We start from the raw sequence: 17,278 nt of genomic DNA, 5'->3' as shown, positions 1-17,278 counted from the left end.
TGCCACTGAAGTGACAAAAGGCAATTTCATAGATTATTAAGAACAGCAATAACAATCCATGAGCCATGACTCTGTGCCAAGCTCTGTACTAAGTGTTTAACAGGCAATGTGTGGTTTAATTCTCACACAACATCTGTGACTTAGGAACTTTTATTATTTCTGTCTTCTATATAAGGAAACTGAGGCATGGAGATTCATCGCTGGTAAAAATACAGTAGAGGGTATTCCTTGTTTCAAAAACTGATATCTAATAAAATACATTGGAGAAGAGTTATTTTATACTAGAAGGGAAAAGCCTGTCTGGAAATCCATGAGCCAGTGATTAGATGTATGGTGGAGAACATATTAATAAGATAGACACAGAGAATAAATGATTACTACAGACCCCAGGCCTACAGAAGCCATAGATGCATTTTCTTTAATTACATCACAAAATAATTTATTGGAGCAAGGAAAGGTTGACATGTGAATAGGGTCCATCATGGGACTTTAAGTGAAACAACATGGATTAGTATCCAAGATCAGAGTAATTTCACCCCTCTAATCATCTAATTCTTTATCTTTAAAAAGAGGACAATATTTATGCCATAATACTATGAGGACTGAATAACATAATATGTGTTAAATTCTTAGCACAGTGTCTGGAATCTTGTATTACTTTACGATCATCATTACTATTCTCCTCATCAGTTAAGCTTCTGTTGGCAGATTATGACCAATAGGTAGAAGTTATAGTGGGATAGCTGCTTGCTCAATATAAAGATTTTCTAAAATGAGAGCTGTTGCAAAATGGAATAGGCAGTATTGTAACCAAGTGAGCTCCTGATGAAACAGTTCAAGTCAAGAATAGAGGATTACTCCTTGTACCCAGATTGTGAGATTGAAACACCAGCTTCCAATAAAAAGAACCAGGGTTACTTGGAGGAAGAACTTACTCCCAGTCTCAGCAAGAAAAAAAAAAATTACAACATGTGCTTGTCATATCAGAAAGTGAAGAAGCTAAAAAAAAAACCAAAAACAGTCAGGGACTTCCCTGGTGGCACAGTGGTTAAGAATCCACCTGCCAGTGCAGGGGACATGGGTTCAATCCCTGGTCTGGGAAGATCCCACATGCCGCAGAGCAACTAAGCCCCTGTGCCACAACTACTGAGCCCACACACCACAACTACTGAAGCCCACATGCCTAGAGCCTGTGCTCCACAACAAGAGAAGCCACCACAATGAGAAGCCCGCGCACTGCAACGAAGAGTAGCCGCCACTCGCCACAACTAGAGAAAGCCCGCACACAGCAACAAAGACCCAACGCGGCCAAAAATAAATAAATAAATAAATAAATTTGTAATTAAAAAAAAAAAGTCATAAGGAGGAGGACTTAGGCACCAACATGAAGAGGTTCTGAAGGTCATCGAGAGGGCATTTTCAGTATCAATAAGGTTAATGTTCACAATGGATTAGAACATATCAAATATGTTTAAATCCATGGAACTAATAATGATACTAATAACAAAACAAAACAAAACAAAACAAAAACTCCTTGTTACCTTTGGAGGATGCTTGGCAACCAACTCATTGTTTTGAAAACTAGTTAATAAGAGGAAAGAATCAAACATTTTTTCTATCTAAACTATCCTTCAGGGTAGTCAAACAGTGGTCTGGGGAAGCTTCTCTTTAGAGAAATATTTGAGATTATAAATGAGGAGGGAATAGTAGAATTAAAATATCACCATTTTAAACCTCAGTGATTCAATAGATCCAGGCAATGATAATTAATAACTGCTAACATCACAAAAGGAAAAGCAATCGTACATTATGTGCCTATTAATGGAAAAATAACAACCAACTATGAGGAATTATTGCCTAAAAATTGAGTCCCGGTCTGGTCAATTTGCTAATTCTAAATTTTCTACTTATGCTTAGAAAATACAAGGGAGGCAGGGACTAGTTAAATTCTAGGGATGCATCACTAAATTCAGACTATTAGAAACACTATAGGACAGATGACCTAACTTCTTTTATAAATAAATTGCAAGGAAAGAGAAATGAATTAGAGATTTAAGATTCATAACCAATTGCAACATGGATCTTATTTAGACCCCAATTTGAACAAAGACAGTGAAAGAGAAAGAAGGAAAGAAAGAAAGGAAGGAAAGAAAAGAAAGAAGGAAAGAGGAGGGGGAGGGGAAAGGGGAAGAGGGAAGGAGGGAGGAAGGAAGGGAAAGAAGGAATGAACTGGAGGATTCTGAACAATCATTTGATGTTTAGAAATGATTACTAACATTTTAAAATCTGATTCTTAGAGATGTTTTTAAAGAAGTCTTTTAGATTTACACACTGAAATATTTCTAGATGAAGTAATACATGGTTGCTTCATTCATAATAGCCAAGATATAGAAACAACCTAAATGTCTATTAATGGATGAATGGATAAAGATGTGAGATACCTTCCTATCTATCTATCTATCTATCTATCTATCTAAAACATTCCACTGTGTGTATACATATATCATATCATTCAGCCATGAGTGAGAAAGAAGGAAATCCTGTCATTTGGGACAACATGGATGGACTTTGAAGGAATTATGCTAAGTGAGATAAGTCAGAGATAGAAAGATAAATGCTATATGATCTCATTTATATGTGGAATCTAAAAAAGCTGAACTCATAAAAATAGAGAGTAGAAAGATGGTTACCAGGACCTGTGGGGTGGGAGAAATAGGGAGCTGTTTAAGGGTATAAACTTGTAACTAGTAGATAAATAGTCCTGGAGATATAATGTACAGCTTAGGGATACAGTAAAAATACCATATTATAAACTTCAAAGCTGCTAAGAGACTAGCTCTTAATTGTTTTCACCACATACACAAAAAAATAATAACTATATGACATGATAGAGATGTTAGCTAACGCTACTGTGGTAATCATATTGTAATATATAAGTGTATCAAATCAACACATTGTAGACCTTAAACTTACACAATGTTATATGTCAATTATATCTTAAAAAATACATGCTTGCTGCTTCAAAATAATCCGTGGGCTTGAAGAAAATGGGTGAGCTCATAGATCAAACAAGACTGGCCAAAGTTGATACTTGTGGTAATTGGTGATGATAAGCATTATATTATACATTTCTCTATCTTTGAAATATATTTGAAATTTTCCTTCAAACAAAAATAACAGATCAGTGTGCTTGTTATGAAACGATTTCTGTTTGAGGGCAAGGTTGGGCTAGCTGTTACCTAAGGTCATTGTTAATTTGATAATTATTTTGTCTATAAAGATAAAATTAGTAGAATAATGTTAGGAATTTGGTTCTGGAGGGTGGCACCTGACTGCATAATCCCTCTCAAGCCTTTATTTTTCAACGTGTTAAAAACAAGACATCAGGCCCAAAATGGAGTCACTTTTGCTCAGTCCTCCATCATCAAACAGACTTAATTACAGTTTCAGTTCTCCTGAAATGGAACCTTAAACCAGTCCATCATGAACTGCTTGATCAGCATTGGTTAGGTAATCTGCTTGATAAACCTCTGCCCCCTACAGGGAAAGTAACCTTGCAATAACCAATCCTCTTTTTTGCCTAGTAAAACTACCTTGTTCCTGCTCCCTTCTGCCTATAAAAGTCTTTTATTTTGCACAGCTCTTTGACGTTCCTTTGTATCAGCTAGATTGGATGCTGCCCGATTCATGAATCCTTGAATAAAGCCAGTAAGATCTTTAAAATTTCCTCAGTTGGATTTTGTTTTTTAACACAAATGATCCTATAAAGGAGTGAGGATTATTTAAGAACTAAACACAGAAGAGACCCTGCTATATTTCATTTAGAAAAATAAACTGAATTTGTACTAACCTTTAAATGTCACCATATTTTCAGTGAATGAGCTGACTAGGACGCGTGCACCAAAAGATTCCTTCAGCCAACCTGGATAATCCTCACCAAGTATTTTGATGTTCCTATTCAGTATCCCAACATCAGCTGCTAATGTGTAGCTCTGACCGGTTCCAGGAACATGGTATCTTTCAGCTGCAGCAGAAGGACAGTTAGATTATTACCAACACTAAGAAATACCTGTCTTTATTAGTTTCTTTGCAGCTCACAGACCACGTAACTTTCTAATATGCCAAAAGTCAACACAAATACATGAATTGATTAGAGTTACATGCTTAAATGTACACAGATGGCAGTCGGAAATTATACCTTTTTATTTATAAAATAAATATAATCAAAAGTATTTCTTCTATTTACAGCAAAAAGGTTATTATAATCAACACCTACAAAGTTACTGCTTCATAGGTATTTTGCAAACACTTCAAATTATACACAAAAACACTTCTGTGAGACAAGTTGGGAAGCTTACTGTAATTTTAACAGATGAGGAAATGAGATAGAGAAGTAAATGAACTTGCCCAGGGCCATGTAGACAATCAGCAATACGTAGGTATTACCTCTCCTGATGCCTAAACCTTGGTTTGTTCCTCTTTTCCTGTGACATATTTTGTACCAACTACAATTCTTTATAAATATGTAGTAGTATATCAAACATAGTCTGTACATTTACATCTTAATAATTTTAAAACAGAACCTAGGGGCTTCCCTGGTGGCGGTGGTTGGGAGTCCGCCTGCCAATGCAGGGGACGCGGGTTCGAGCCCTGCTCCAGGAAAATGTCATGTGCCGCGGAGCAACTAGGCCAGTGCGCCACGGCTGCTGAGCCTGCGCTCTGGAGGCCGTGAGCCACAGCTGTTGAGCCCACGTGCCACAACTACTGAAGCCCGCGGGCCTGGAGCCCATGCTCCGCAGCAGGAGAGGCCACCGCAGTGAGAGGCCGGCGCGCCGCAATGAAGAGTGGTCCCTGCTCGCTGCAGCTGGAGAAAGCCGGCGTGCAGCAGCAAAGACCCAACACAGACAAAAATAAATAAATAAATAAAATAAATTAAAAAAAAAAAAACAAAAACAGAACCTAAATTACATTCTACATTTCTAGAAGTCTTACCCAAAACTTTAAGACAAGCAGGTACATTTCAAACAGATAGAAGTGTTTGGTACTTTAAATGAAAGAATCTATACTGTCGAACTTCAAACACTATTTTACGATTAAAATGTTCTTCAAACATTTCTTTTGATCAAAAGTTTTCTTTTGATTTAAAGAAAAAATATGTGATATAGAATGATAGACAGGTGCTTCTATCAAAATACCGCTTTAAAAAGTTCTTTTAAGTTTCTTTTTCATGCAGGTCTGATATCCACCAGTGCATAATGCCGCCTTAGCTGTAGTTCTCAGGAGCATCAGAAGTATCTGAATGGCTTTTCTAACGTTACACTCCTGTCTGCTTCCACTTCCTGGGATTCAGATGAAGGTAGCATGTGAAATGGGGAAAGGCTGGGTGCTGGGAAAGCCCTGATCCTACAAGTTGAAAGATCATCTTCAGTTGATTCTGATTAACTCCTTCTTTCCTTGAGAATTACAGTTTTACCATTTTGCTGTAGCTTGTAAGTGCAGTTACCGCTGAGGAATGTGTCAATGAAACAAATCAGGACAAAGATGCTCTTGGATCAAGGGTTCTCAAATTTCAGTGTGCGTAAGAATCTCTAGAAGCTTGCCTAAAACAGAAAGTGTCAGCCTTATCCCATAGAATGTAATGGTCACTGCTGAATATTTGCTGAATGAATTAATACACACAGCAAGGACTCTTTGCAGCCAACACACAAACAGTAGCATCCTTTGGGTACCAGTGCCAATCTAAGTGAAATGCTCCTCTAAAAATCTGAGATGTTTTATCAAATGATTGTAATTACAGAGGAGAGCACTAAACTGTGAATATTTCGAGACATTTTAATTATATATCTATTTGGTTAAAGAACAGCCACTTACCAAAGTGAGTATAGGAAAGGGTATCATTGAGAATGAGAATTTTGTGATCATGCAGGATTTTAACAATACTTCTAATTTCAGTCTGGTGGGAATCATAGCTTGTGGTTGTTATCACAATCTCTTCTCCTTCCTTAGAAAAATTCAAGTGCCAAATTCAAGAACAATTTAAAAAATAGGTTTATATTTCTTAATAACTATTAAACAATTCTAATTTAACTTACATTGGTTACAACCATGGTATTATCAGAGAGAACAAATCATACATTTAGGTCTCTAAAATAAATATGCTTTTGTTTGATAGCAAGAATTCTATATTTTGAATTATCTCAACATTTCCTTCAGTTGAATTCAGTCACTTAATAAAATCATAGGTGATATACATTTTTAAAATTAGATATATCAAAGCAAATATATTCACATTTTTATTAAAAATTGGTCAGGATAATATTCTTAAGACTTAAAAAATTCCCCCCAGATTTTTTTTTTTTTTTACACAGTTAACTATCACTGGATATTCCTGAAAGGTAAGAAAGGCAGACATAAGTGACAGAGCAAGGTCAAGTCTTAGAATCTCTGTATATCATATATGACAAGCTCCTCTTTGTCAACCAAGTCTCTGCTCAAAAGTACTTGCAGGGGAGGAAAAAGAACTTTTTCCTCTACCCTTCCAAGTTCTCAGCTGGGACCCCTGTAACAAAAGTCATTAACAAGAGAAAAGCATATAGATTTATTCAATATAAGTTTGACATGACACGGGAAATGAAGACCTGAAGAAATGGTTAAACCTGAGCATTTTTATGGAAGAGTGGAGAGTAGAGGAAAATTGTGATAGGGTACGAGCTAAGTGTAGGAAACTGGGAGAAACAGCAAGCGTTGGCCATTCAGATTCTTCTCTGTGTCACTTTGTCTTCAGAGCTGAGGATGTCTCTTTCCTCTGGGTATAAGGAGGGCAACTCTCACATGAAGGTTTTGTGACCTGCTTCAGGGGAAAGCCAGAAAGTCCTTCCTGCACGTGCAGAAATTTCTTCCCTTAAAGTATTCATATTTTGGGGTAGCATGTCCTGAACCCTGTCATACCCTTGAGAGAGGCTTTCTCTGGCCACTCTATTTAATGTTATCTGCCACCCTCTACCATAGCAGTCTCTATCATACCCGTTTTATTTCCTTCATCACAAAGATTATAATCTGAAATAACACACATTTATCTGTTCATTAAGTGTCTGCCTCTCCCACTTCAATGCAATTTCCCCTATAGTTTGACCAATTTCTTCACAAATGAATCCTCTATGCCTAGAAAATGTCTGACATTAGGCTAAATATTAATTATATAAATAATATGCAGAAAATATTAACTGGATAAATACTAATAAATGATAATTGGATAAATAATAGGGATATTTAATCACCTTTTAAAAAGTAATCACACCTCAACTATCACAAATACGAATATATTGTAAGTAGCTTATAATAACTCTCAATAAATCCTCCTTCTATTTACTGATTTTACACTACATTAAGAGAGCCAACCCCATATGTTTTGATGAAATTTATTCATTTACTCAGACTAAGCCTCACTTTGTTCTGTGACCTTATAGCTTATTCTCAGCAGAAAGGAACTGGCTGAAATCTGAGAGCCCGGAAAAGTAATCTATCCATTTCCTTGACCCTTTAGCATTAAAAAGAGTATTTGTAAGACATGTGAGTCTGTGGCCTATGCAAGCCTATGAGTGTAGTAGAGATCGGAATTGCCACCATTCATATTTTACCAAAATCTCTTATTTAACTCAGGCATGTTTTGAATATCACTGGGCATCAGGATTTGTTTTCTTCCCAAATGCTTAACATGTAAAATCACAAATTAGAAGTAAAGAGATAACCAAGATAACAATATAATGTATTTAAAATAATTCTTTTTTCTGTTTTGCAAGAATTTGTAAATAAATATTTTTTACCCCCAAACTTTCATATTTTCCTTTCATAACTAATATATATATAATGTTCTTTATATGTTCTGAAGAACCTTTGACACCACAATTTTTAAATGCCTGCTATCAAGTCAGCTTTTTGAGTGCAAGCTAATTGCAAAACATACATTTCTCTTCTGGTTAATCATGTGACAAAATAAATGTCCATTGGAATAAAGAAGAAACCTTAAGTTGACCCATGGTGTGTTTTCACTTTCCACCACATAGTAATTCCTCTACCTGCCAATCCACAGCATCCATCAGAGAGAGGACTTTGGAACCTGCCTCTGCGGTTTCTGAGAGCTTAGTTTTATATATCGAACGTGGAATTCCATGAAGATCCAGCTCACCAAACACCCCTGCAGGAGAAAAACACACTCCTATTTATTCACTGCATAGAACTGAGTTACGTGCTAGTATAAAATGAAACAGTTAGTAGATACATTTTAATAAGTGACTGAACATTTTAGAATGAATGGAAAGAATTGGGGTTATCTGCTCAGGGCTATATAAGAAGGCTTTGGCCCTTTGCCCTACTTCTAGGAATCTGGTCCCTATAAATTGAATTAGTATACAAGGATACATCAGTGAGGATGCTTAAAACAACAATATTTGGAAATATTAGAAAAACTAGAATTAATCCAAATGTATATCATTATAAGAATGAAGAAGTAAATTAGAACATATTACTAATACTGTAGTATAATATGTTATAAAAATGAAGAGTGTTACATGTTAAGTATCGATCTGGAAAGATATTCATAATATGTTAACAAGAAAATTGCACAGTAATATATTTAGTTTGACCATGTTTTTGTATGAGGCACCACAAGTCATTTTATGTAATATGAATACAGGCATAGATAAAAAGCATGAAAAACACATGTAAAAATTGCTAATGTTAGTTTCCTCAAGGGGAGAGTAGAAGATGTATGTTTTCTCTTGACATTGTTCTGTGTTGCTAGAAATGTTATTTTTGAAATTAAAAAATAAACACATAAAAGCAAAAAAAAATTTTTTAAGACTGAATTTGTCTGCCTCAGGAAATTTTTCTTTAAGATTTGAATTTGTCTGTCTCACAAGAGCTAATTCAATTTTAAGCCACTTTTTAATCCCCTTTTTTATTGTCACTGATTTGGAAATTGTACATCGGAGCAACTGAAGCACATTTATGTGTCTTTTAAATAAATATGCAGTGGTATTAATAAAAGCAGTTATTTATTAGGACCAAATTAAACCCTCTCAGGTCCTTTGCTTTCTAGGCTCGAATAGGAATATGTACAGCCACACAAATGCAACCGGAAAATTAAAACTTAGCAACAGTTGTGACTGGATAACTGATAGTGAGGCAGGAGACATAAGGGCCCCCAGGACAAATGGTTTGAGTTCATTCCCTGTGGACGGATACTCCGAGGTGGGAATAACAGGACAATTGAGAGAGGAGGCTGGGCCCTGCCCAGATAGAAGATAAGAGACCACATATCCTTCATTCTTTTTTTTTTTTTTTCTTTATATTTTGGTGCTTTTATTTTTATGGAGTAAGTTTCTTCACTTGGGTCAGTATATTTTAAATTTTATACTTTCAGAATATTTTCCTACTACCATCAGCAATACATAAGTGTTGTTTCCTTGAATTCTCGCCAGTCTTTCTTTTTTTTTTTCACACACGCACACTGTATTTTATTTTTACAAGAGATAAATAGACTGACACCAAGCATTGTAAATGGATGACCACAACAAAAGCAACAATGATTGCAATTACCAAACACGAAACACACTCACATTATGTCATAATATTGACATTCAGTCCAGTAATCCTCCACTGTAACAGCTCCTTTACTTTGCAGTGAAAATTGAAGTCAGGAGACCTCCCCGACTACACATGAGCAGAAACGCTCCTTGGAGGTCAAAAGGGGAGTGATTCTAAGCGATGGCAACTAATGCTCACTACCCATAGGCCTCTTCGGTAGAATCCATCTTGGCTAAGAGATGCACGCGCACACATGGGAAAATCCTAAGATACACCAAATACGGACTCTGAACCAGGCAAATCAAAATGATTGGTCAAAGGAAACAGGGAAGAAATGCCCCATAAAAGTGATTCAAACTGCCACGAGGGCACGACTCTCTCTCTGAGTCCACCCGTGTGTCTATCCAAAAGTACTGTACTTGTTTTTTCTCTTAATAAACACTTTACTTGTTTCACTACTTTCTGTCTTTTTGGGAATTCTTTTTCTGTAAAGCCGTAGGGCCAGGGCCTTGTCACTGACCACTGGTGTAGTGGCTAGGATTTGGTGCTCTCACCACTGCGACCCGACCTCAATCACTGGTGGGGAACCAAGACCCTGCTTCAACACCCGAGACCAATAGCAGAGCCAACCGATCCACAGATTTTTAATACTGTGTAGGAATAATACATAACAAAGTTACCTTTTAGGGGAAAAGTACTAAAATATGAAAAATATTATTGCTTCTATAAAAGAAAGATTACGAAGAAAACCAGATTAGAGAAATAATATACATATGGAGTGATTCATTAATGTTAGTGTTGTAATAAATTACATTTTGGAAATATGCACATCTGTATCTATTTTAATGTGACATGATTTAATTTTTTAAAATCTTAGCAACTTTTATAACCTGTTACTACAAATCAATGTCTGTAAAAACTTCTGAAACCATAACATCATGAACTCATAACAAGTCTTTTAGTGCTACAAGTTCTAAAGTAGATTTGCCAAACTAATACGACTCTTTTGGTATCTGGAAACACATACCTAGGACCTTTGATCCTTGATTTGGTCCTTCTGGAAGAGCCCACTCTGGAGTAGAATGATTCCCTCTAAGAACAATCTGTAATTCTCCTTTAAAAGGGTTATCTTCCCAGCCACCAATTAATCTACCTCCCTGCAGTGAAGCAGAAAATTGTTAATACTTCAAAACTGAGCAGGAAAAATTTCCCCATAAAAAAGGAATTAGGAAGACTGGCAGCCTCCCCTAGTAAAAATGAATGAATTTTTGTTTTACAAAGAACAGTACTGTAACCAGAAGTGACCTTAATTTAACCCATCCACTTTGGGATGGGCAGTTTAAATGATTTTTCCAAGGTCAAATTCAACATCTACTTACTGTCAGAACTGGACCTGAAACTGAGACCTCCTAAAACCTAAACTAGTGCTGTTTGAACAGATCACACTGTACTTTAAAATAATGCGGCATATATAAAATATCCTCTTCTATTTATATCTAAGCTATGTTATTCATGAGCCATCACTGTTAACAAAAATTGCTATTACTAAATGCTTGCTGATTCTATGCCAGGCATAACATGCAAGGCTTTACATATTTTATATCATTTAATCTTTACACTAAACCCATGAATTGGAATTACTATTCTCATTTCATAGGTGAGAAAACTGATGCTGAAAGAAGTCAAATAATGTAACCTGTTACCAAACTATTAAACAGTGAGGTAAGGATTCAATTGTAGCATTAATTTACCTCTAAGCTCTGTATCTAACCAAAATACCACACACCTTTAAAGCATTAAAGGCCTAGTTTTATGAAAGAAAGGCTCCCACTTATTTTTTAGTGGTGCTTAATAGCTTTTTGGTTAAGCTATTCTTTTAAATGAACACCAATAAAAGACTGACAGAACAATTAAATTGATTAAACTATTACATGTTCAAGACCATCTGAGGTTTATGAGAGAATGAAGTGATTATTCCAAACAACTGACATTTTTTTATTAGTCTGCTCCTGGTTTTCACAATCCCATCTACATTCATTCATTTTAAGAAATACTGTTTGCTTTCTTAAAAAAAAAAGGCTTGAAATCTTTTAATTTGTTTCCTCAGAACTCCAGTGGATTCTCTGTTAGTTGCAGCAAGCTGTGAGTTTAGCTTTACCTAATAATAATACAAATATTCTAAAGGATTGAAAATGAGCAAACCTCACACTAAAAAGTAGCATGATAATTACTGCTTTAGGAATGTGTCATTAATATTTAAAGGAGAGCAGAAATATATTGAACTTAGGCTTGTATTTCATGGGGTAGAGCCAGTTGTGTTTTAATCACATCAGGTGCATATGCTTTCTTATAATTTGCTTAGTAAATCTCCAACATTTTAGCATTTGGCTAATAAGGGTATAAATTATAAGACTGTCACTCTTACCTGCAGTGATATGTAGGTAGCATTCAAAACAACTTTTCTATAAGAAGACTCTGCAGCTCCCACATTATGTTTATCTTCCAATTCTAGAACCCCCCAAATAACGAGTCTTTCCATTGGTGGAATATCTGTGTCTGCCACAATCCATGTTCCTATAAACAAGACTTTAATATAAGAAATATAACATAATCCATAGACTATAGCCTATAGATAAAACACTGACAGCCCTATCAGTGAGTCCTAATTTTGAAGTTCGTGAGCCTTTTTCCACACAATGACTAATTCTTGTCTCTCTCAGAAAATCTATTATTCTTAATATTCAGGTTTAAATCCACATAAAACCCAGAAGCGACGTCTGACATCCAGGACACGACAATTGAATCCATCTCTTCACATTTTCTCTTTCTCCAAGGTGTGCTGCATAAAGGTATCTAACCTAGCTGCTAACTATTGTGGTATAAACACAGCATTTTATTTATTTACATTTATGCATTTACCTTCAGGAATAACAACATTTGCTCCTGGGTGAGGTATGGTATAATTATTTTCTCGAGATGACTGCCAAAAAGAATCATTTGACCATAAGCTGAAAAGAGAAAAGAAGTATTTCCATTAAGTTTTATCTCTGTATATTTAATGAGCATCTCCTTAGAGTGTAGCACTATACTAGATGTTTTAGGGATGACAGAATGCAAATTGGATAGTTTGTAATTTCAGTAAATAGACAAGCTAATGTACGCTATTAGTAAGGTACCCAACACACACAATTACATATATAGTTTTTTCTCCATTGAAGAAAACTTCCTTTCCACCCACAATCCGAATCACATTTTCTCCTACTAAATCCTTATTGTGATACCCTAATTTTGTCTAAAATGTAAATAACTTAACTTCCTTATAAGATTTCACATGGTGGAAAAGTGGAAAGAAATGCATCCTTTGTCCATTTAAAGACCCTTACATATGGTGCTATTTCATGGGGAAAGGGACAGGAGGGTATATAGTTGGCTAGATTCTATGAAGGGAAGGCTGGAAGAATGGTCTGTGAATAGGCAAGGATGGGTCAGTGAGGGTAAGCCGCTGGGCTGGGGGCAGGACGGCAGGTCTATAACCAGAGTGAAGGTTATGTTACATTGAAATAAATATGGAAAGCACAGTTGGAAGAGAGATGGTCTCCACTTTCCATCATTATGCCTGCTTGAAACTATCTCAGTGCAAATTGTTACAAAGAATGTTATTATGCAGTTGATTGCATTTTCCCATTTAAAAATGTTCACAGGGGCTGCTCTCCTGACCTAGTAAAAATGTTTAAAAATTCTATGATACTAATGCAGAAATTTTACAAATAACCAATACAGTTTGTTTCGTTAAAAGTATATTTTTATCACACATTTGAATTACTAAGCTGTATTACTAAAAATCTGTTGATCAAAAATCCTGTCATACAATTATTGATACTTTGAATTCTTTGAAAATATTTTTCCATTATTATTTGGATTCCAGTTACTGTTGAAATGTTAGCTGTAAGCCCTAATATTGTTACTTTGCAGGTAAAATCCCTTTTATGCCCCCATCCCTGGTCCTGCACCCCAGCTTTTGCCTGTTTTTAAACTTTTCTCTATACTTTGGTGTTTAACAGTTGTGCTATGTATTTTTGTTTGTTTGTTTTGTTTTGTTTTGAAGTCTGGTGTTCTTTTAATGTTTTACTTGGGATTTATTGTATTTCTTTTATATGTGGCTATATATTATTTCCAGTTTTTGTTAATTCTCAGACATAACCTCTTCAATTGTTGCTTCTTAATAATACTCTCTCACCTCTCCTTCTTTAATTAAACATATGTTAGAATTTTTCATCATATGACATGTGCTCTTTCACTCTATTCTACATTTTCCTTTTATTTCTTGTGCTTTTCTCTAGATATTTACTTTTGACATACTTTTCTGTTCATTAACCTCTTCACCTCTGTCTAATCTGCTGTTACAAACATACACTGAGTTTTCATGTTGAATTTTTTTTGGTTACGGAATAAATATTGGTTTATTTTTTATAAACATATTTTGCAAAATCTGTACTTAACATCTGTTTCCTTTAGGTCTATGTTTCTTAATGGTTTGCAATATTTTCTGATCTTTCTGGTTTGTCTGATAACTTCTGATTCAATGCTTGATTGTATGTGAAAATTATAGAGAAATGGAGATTAAAAACAATATTTATTTTTATCAAGAAATATATACTTGTTACTAAGAGGCAAAAAAAAAAAAATCCTGTCATAAAAATTTTGTCTTCATAGCAATTAAACGATCATTTAGGATTATTTAGATTCACAGTAATACATTTTTCATGATGCAATCTCAATGAAGGTTTGTTTAAAGGTTGTATCTATCTAACTAAATAAATTGATCAGGATTGTGCAGATTCAATAGTTGAGTTCATCTAGCTTTTCTCAAGCCTTTCATTCTTATCCCCAGCAGCACTATACTACATGGTATACATTCTTCTTCTAATTGCCCACTGTTACGATAAAAAAAGCCCAGTACTTCTTAAACTAAGCATTTGTGTGTTGTGTAGCTAGACCTGTATATTCTAGTCCTGAGGTACCAGTTCTGGATCAAGATTCTGTTTGTTTTCACTGATAGCTATTTGCAAAATACCAATTAATAATTCCAATTATAGCTATTTCCAGTGAGCAGAACTCATATTGTGAGAGGAAAAACACCTGTCCTATGACATATACATGTAGTGTATCAACACATACCTCTATCACATCCTGGTCTATACCAATCTAAATCTATTAATGAGTCATAATAAATATTAAGTAAATATTGAATAATTTTATCTACCTTAGACTATCTAGGGCTTTTTGGCCAATAACCTTTATGGTCCATATTTCTTCTGAAGTTCTCTAGACTCTTTTTATGAGCCTCCCTGCTTTCTCTACTGTCCCTCTGTTACACAGAGTAGTAAAAGTGGCCTTTTCAAAATGTAATGTCACTTATCAGCTGAAACATTTAAAAGCTTCTCATATTTCTTAACACTAACTGTCTGCATGACCTGAATGGTCTGATTTCCACCTATTTCCAATGCTATGTCCAGGCCACTCTCCCCTGCTCACAAGGGTCCAGCCATGCAGATTTCCTCTCAGTTCTTGGATATGCCACACTCTTTCCCACATCAGGGCCTCTGCCCAAGTTGTCCCCTTGGCCTAGAACCCAACCTTCACACAGCCAGCTCTTCCTCATCCTTTGGCTCTCAGCTAGAATATCCCCTCCTTTGAGAGGCTGTTCCTAACCATCCACCCAAAGGAGGCCCCTGCCATGTTGTTTTCTGTCCCAGCCCCTTATCCATTCCCTTTACAACCTTTATCACAACTCAAACTCATGTGCTTTATTTTCTGTTTACTTTTTTGTTTGTTTGCTTGTGTTGGCATCTGTCTCTTCGGACAGAATGTGAGTGTTATGGGGTCAGGGACCACATCTATGTTGTTCACAACTGAATCTCAGAGCTCAGCACAGTGCCTGGCACATAGCAGGTGCTATTTTTTAATGGCTGAATGAATATATAAACAAATTCAATTATTATTCTTTTGTGCAACGTTATCGCAGAATCTGTATATTCTGAAATCGTAATGCACTTAATAAATAATATTGATTTGTACTTGATGCACAGTAGTGGGCTCTTACGTGCCCACTAATTGTTAACTTTTATCATCACCATCGTTATTTTTATGGCTATTATTTGCCCATCAGGGACACAAATACACATCAAATCAGGATCATGCCTTTAAGGGTCTTAAAGACTAGTACTGTTGTGTACTAGTACCATCATGTATGGTAATTACTATAATATAAAGTAGAAAGTTATGTTTCATATGAGAAATAAAGGTAAAGGACTTTACAAGCTTCAAAGACAGAAAAATTATTTTTAACTAGAAGACTTAACATATATTTAGGAAATTGAATATTTGAAATAAAATTAAATAAGTTGTATTATGAGACTTGACCAAGACTGTTATTCTATTTAAAATATGATACAAATGAACTTATTTATAAAACAGAAGCAGGGCTTCCCTGGTGGTGCAGTGGTTGAGAATCTGCCTGCCAATGCAGGAGACATGGGTTCGAGCCCTGGTCTGGGAGGATCCCACATGCCATGGAGCGGCTGGGCCCATGTGCCACAGCTGCTGAGCCTGCGCTCTAGAGCCCACGAGCCACAGCTACTGAGCCCGTGTGCCACAACTGCTGAGGCCCGTGCACCTAAAGCCCGTGCTCCGCAACAAGAGAAGCCACAGCAATGAGAAGCCCGCGCACCGCAGCGAAGAGTGGCCCCCCGCTTGCTGCAACTAGGGAAAGCCTGTGCGCAGCAACGAAGACCCAATGCAGCCAAAAATTTTTAAAAATTAAAAAAAAACAAAAAACAGAAGCAGACTCGCAGACATAGAAAACAAACTTATGTTTACCAAAGGGGAAAGGGGGCGGGGAGGGATAAATGAAGAGTTTGGGATTGTCACATACAAGCTACCATATATAAAATAGAAAAACAAGTATGCACAGGGAACTACAGTTAATATCTTGTAATAATCTATAATGGAAAAGAATCTGAAAAATGTATATATATAACTGAATCACTTTGCTGTACACCAGAAACTAACACAACACTGTAAATCACCTATACTTCAATAAAAAATAGGGCTTCCCCGGTGGCGCAGTGGTTAAGAATCCACCTGCCAATGCAGTGGGCCCGGGTTCGATCCCTGGTCCGGGAAGATCCCACATGCCGCGAAACAACTAAGCCCGTGCGCCACAACTACTGAGCCTGCACTCTAGAGCCCGTGAGCCACAACTACTGAGCCCACGCGCCTAGAACCCGTGCTCCACAACAAGAGAAGCCACCGCAGTGAGAAGCCCGCACACCACAAAGAAGAGTAGCTCCCACTCGCCGCAAGTAGAGAAAGCCTGCATGCAGCAACGAAGACCCAAAGCAGCCAAAAATAAATAACATAAATAAATAAATTTATTAAAAAAAATAAATAAAAATAAAAACACTCACATACACAGACACAAAAAGACAGTTATTCTAGAGAAAGAGATGCCACCTGCTAAGAAAGCATTGGATCAATGAGGACAGTTTCTGGTGCTGTTGGAAGTTTGTGATCTCAGGTAATTCACTTAAGGTCTTCAGGCTTCAGCTCTCTCACCTATATAATAAGGGAGTTGGTCTAAAAATCCAGATCTAACGTTCTGCAAGTATGAGATTCCCAGTAACTTTCACAC

The 17,278-nt window shown here is 36.2% G+C and overlaps 1 protein-coding gene across 1 annotated transcript in view; it reads right to left on the bottom strand.

Annotated features, from left to right (window-relative positions):
* Window positions 1-17,278, bottom strand: part of PKHD1L1 (PKHD1 like 1) — a 149,501-nt gene that overhangs the window by 32,092 nt on the left and 100,131 nt on the right. Inside the window, exons 54-59 of the mRNA XM_061171730.1 lie at window positions 12,505-12,593; window positions 12,011-12,159; window positions 10,613-10,742; window positions 8,076-8,194; window positions 5,872-6,001; window positions 3,851-4,024 (exon numbers count right to left, since the gene is read on the bottom strand). Coding sequence (XP_061027713.1) covers window positions 3,851-4,024; window positions 5,872-6,001; window positions 8,076-8,194; window positions 10,613-10,742; window positions 12,011-12,159; window positions 12,505-12,593 — 791 coding nt within the window. The remainder of the gene's footprint in view (window positions 1-3,850; window positions 4,025-5,871; window positions 6,002-8,075; window positions 8,195-10,612; window positions 10,743-12,010; window positions 12,160-12,504; window positions 12,594-17,278) is intronic.

The sequence above is a fragment of the Eubalaena glacialis genome, chromosome 17 (assembly GCF_028564815.1).
Source record: "Eubalaena glacialis isolate mEubGla1 chromosome 17, mEubGla1.1.hap2.+ XY, whole genome shotgun sequence".
Lineage (NCBI taxonomy): Eukaryota > Metazoa > Chordata > Mammalia > Artiodactyla > Balaenidae > Eubalaena > Eubalaena glacialis.
This window is presented reverse-complemented; position numbering and strand designations above follow the sequence as displayed.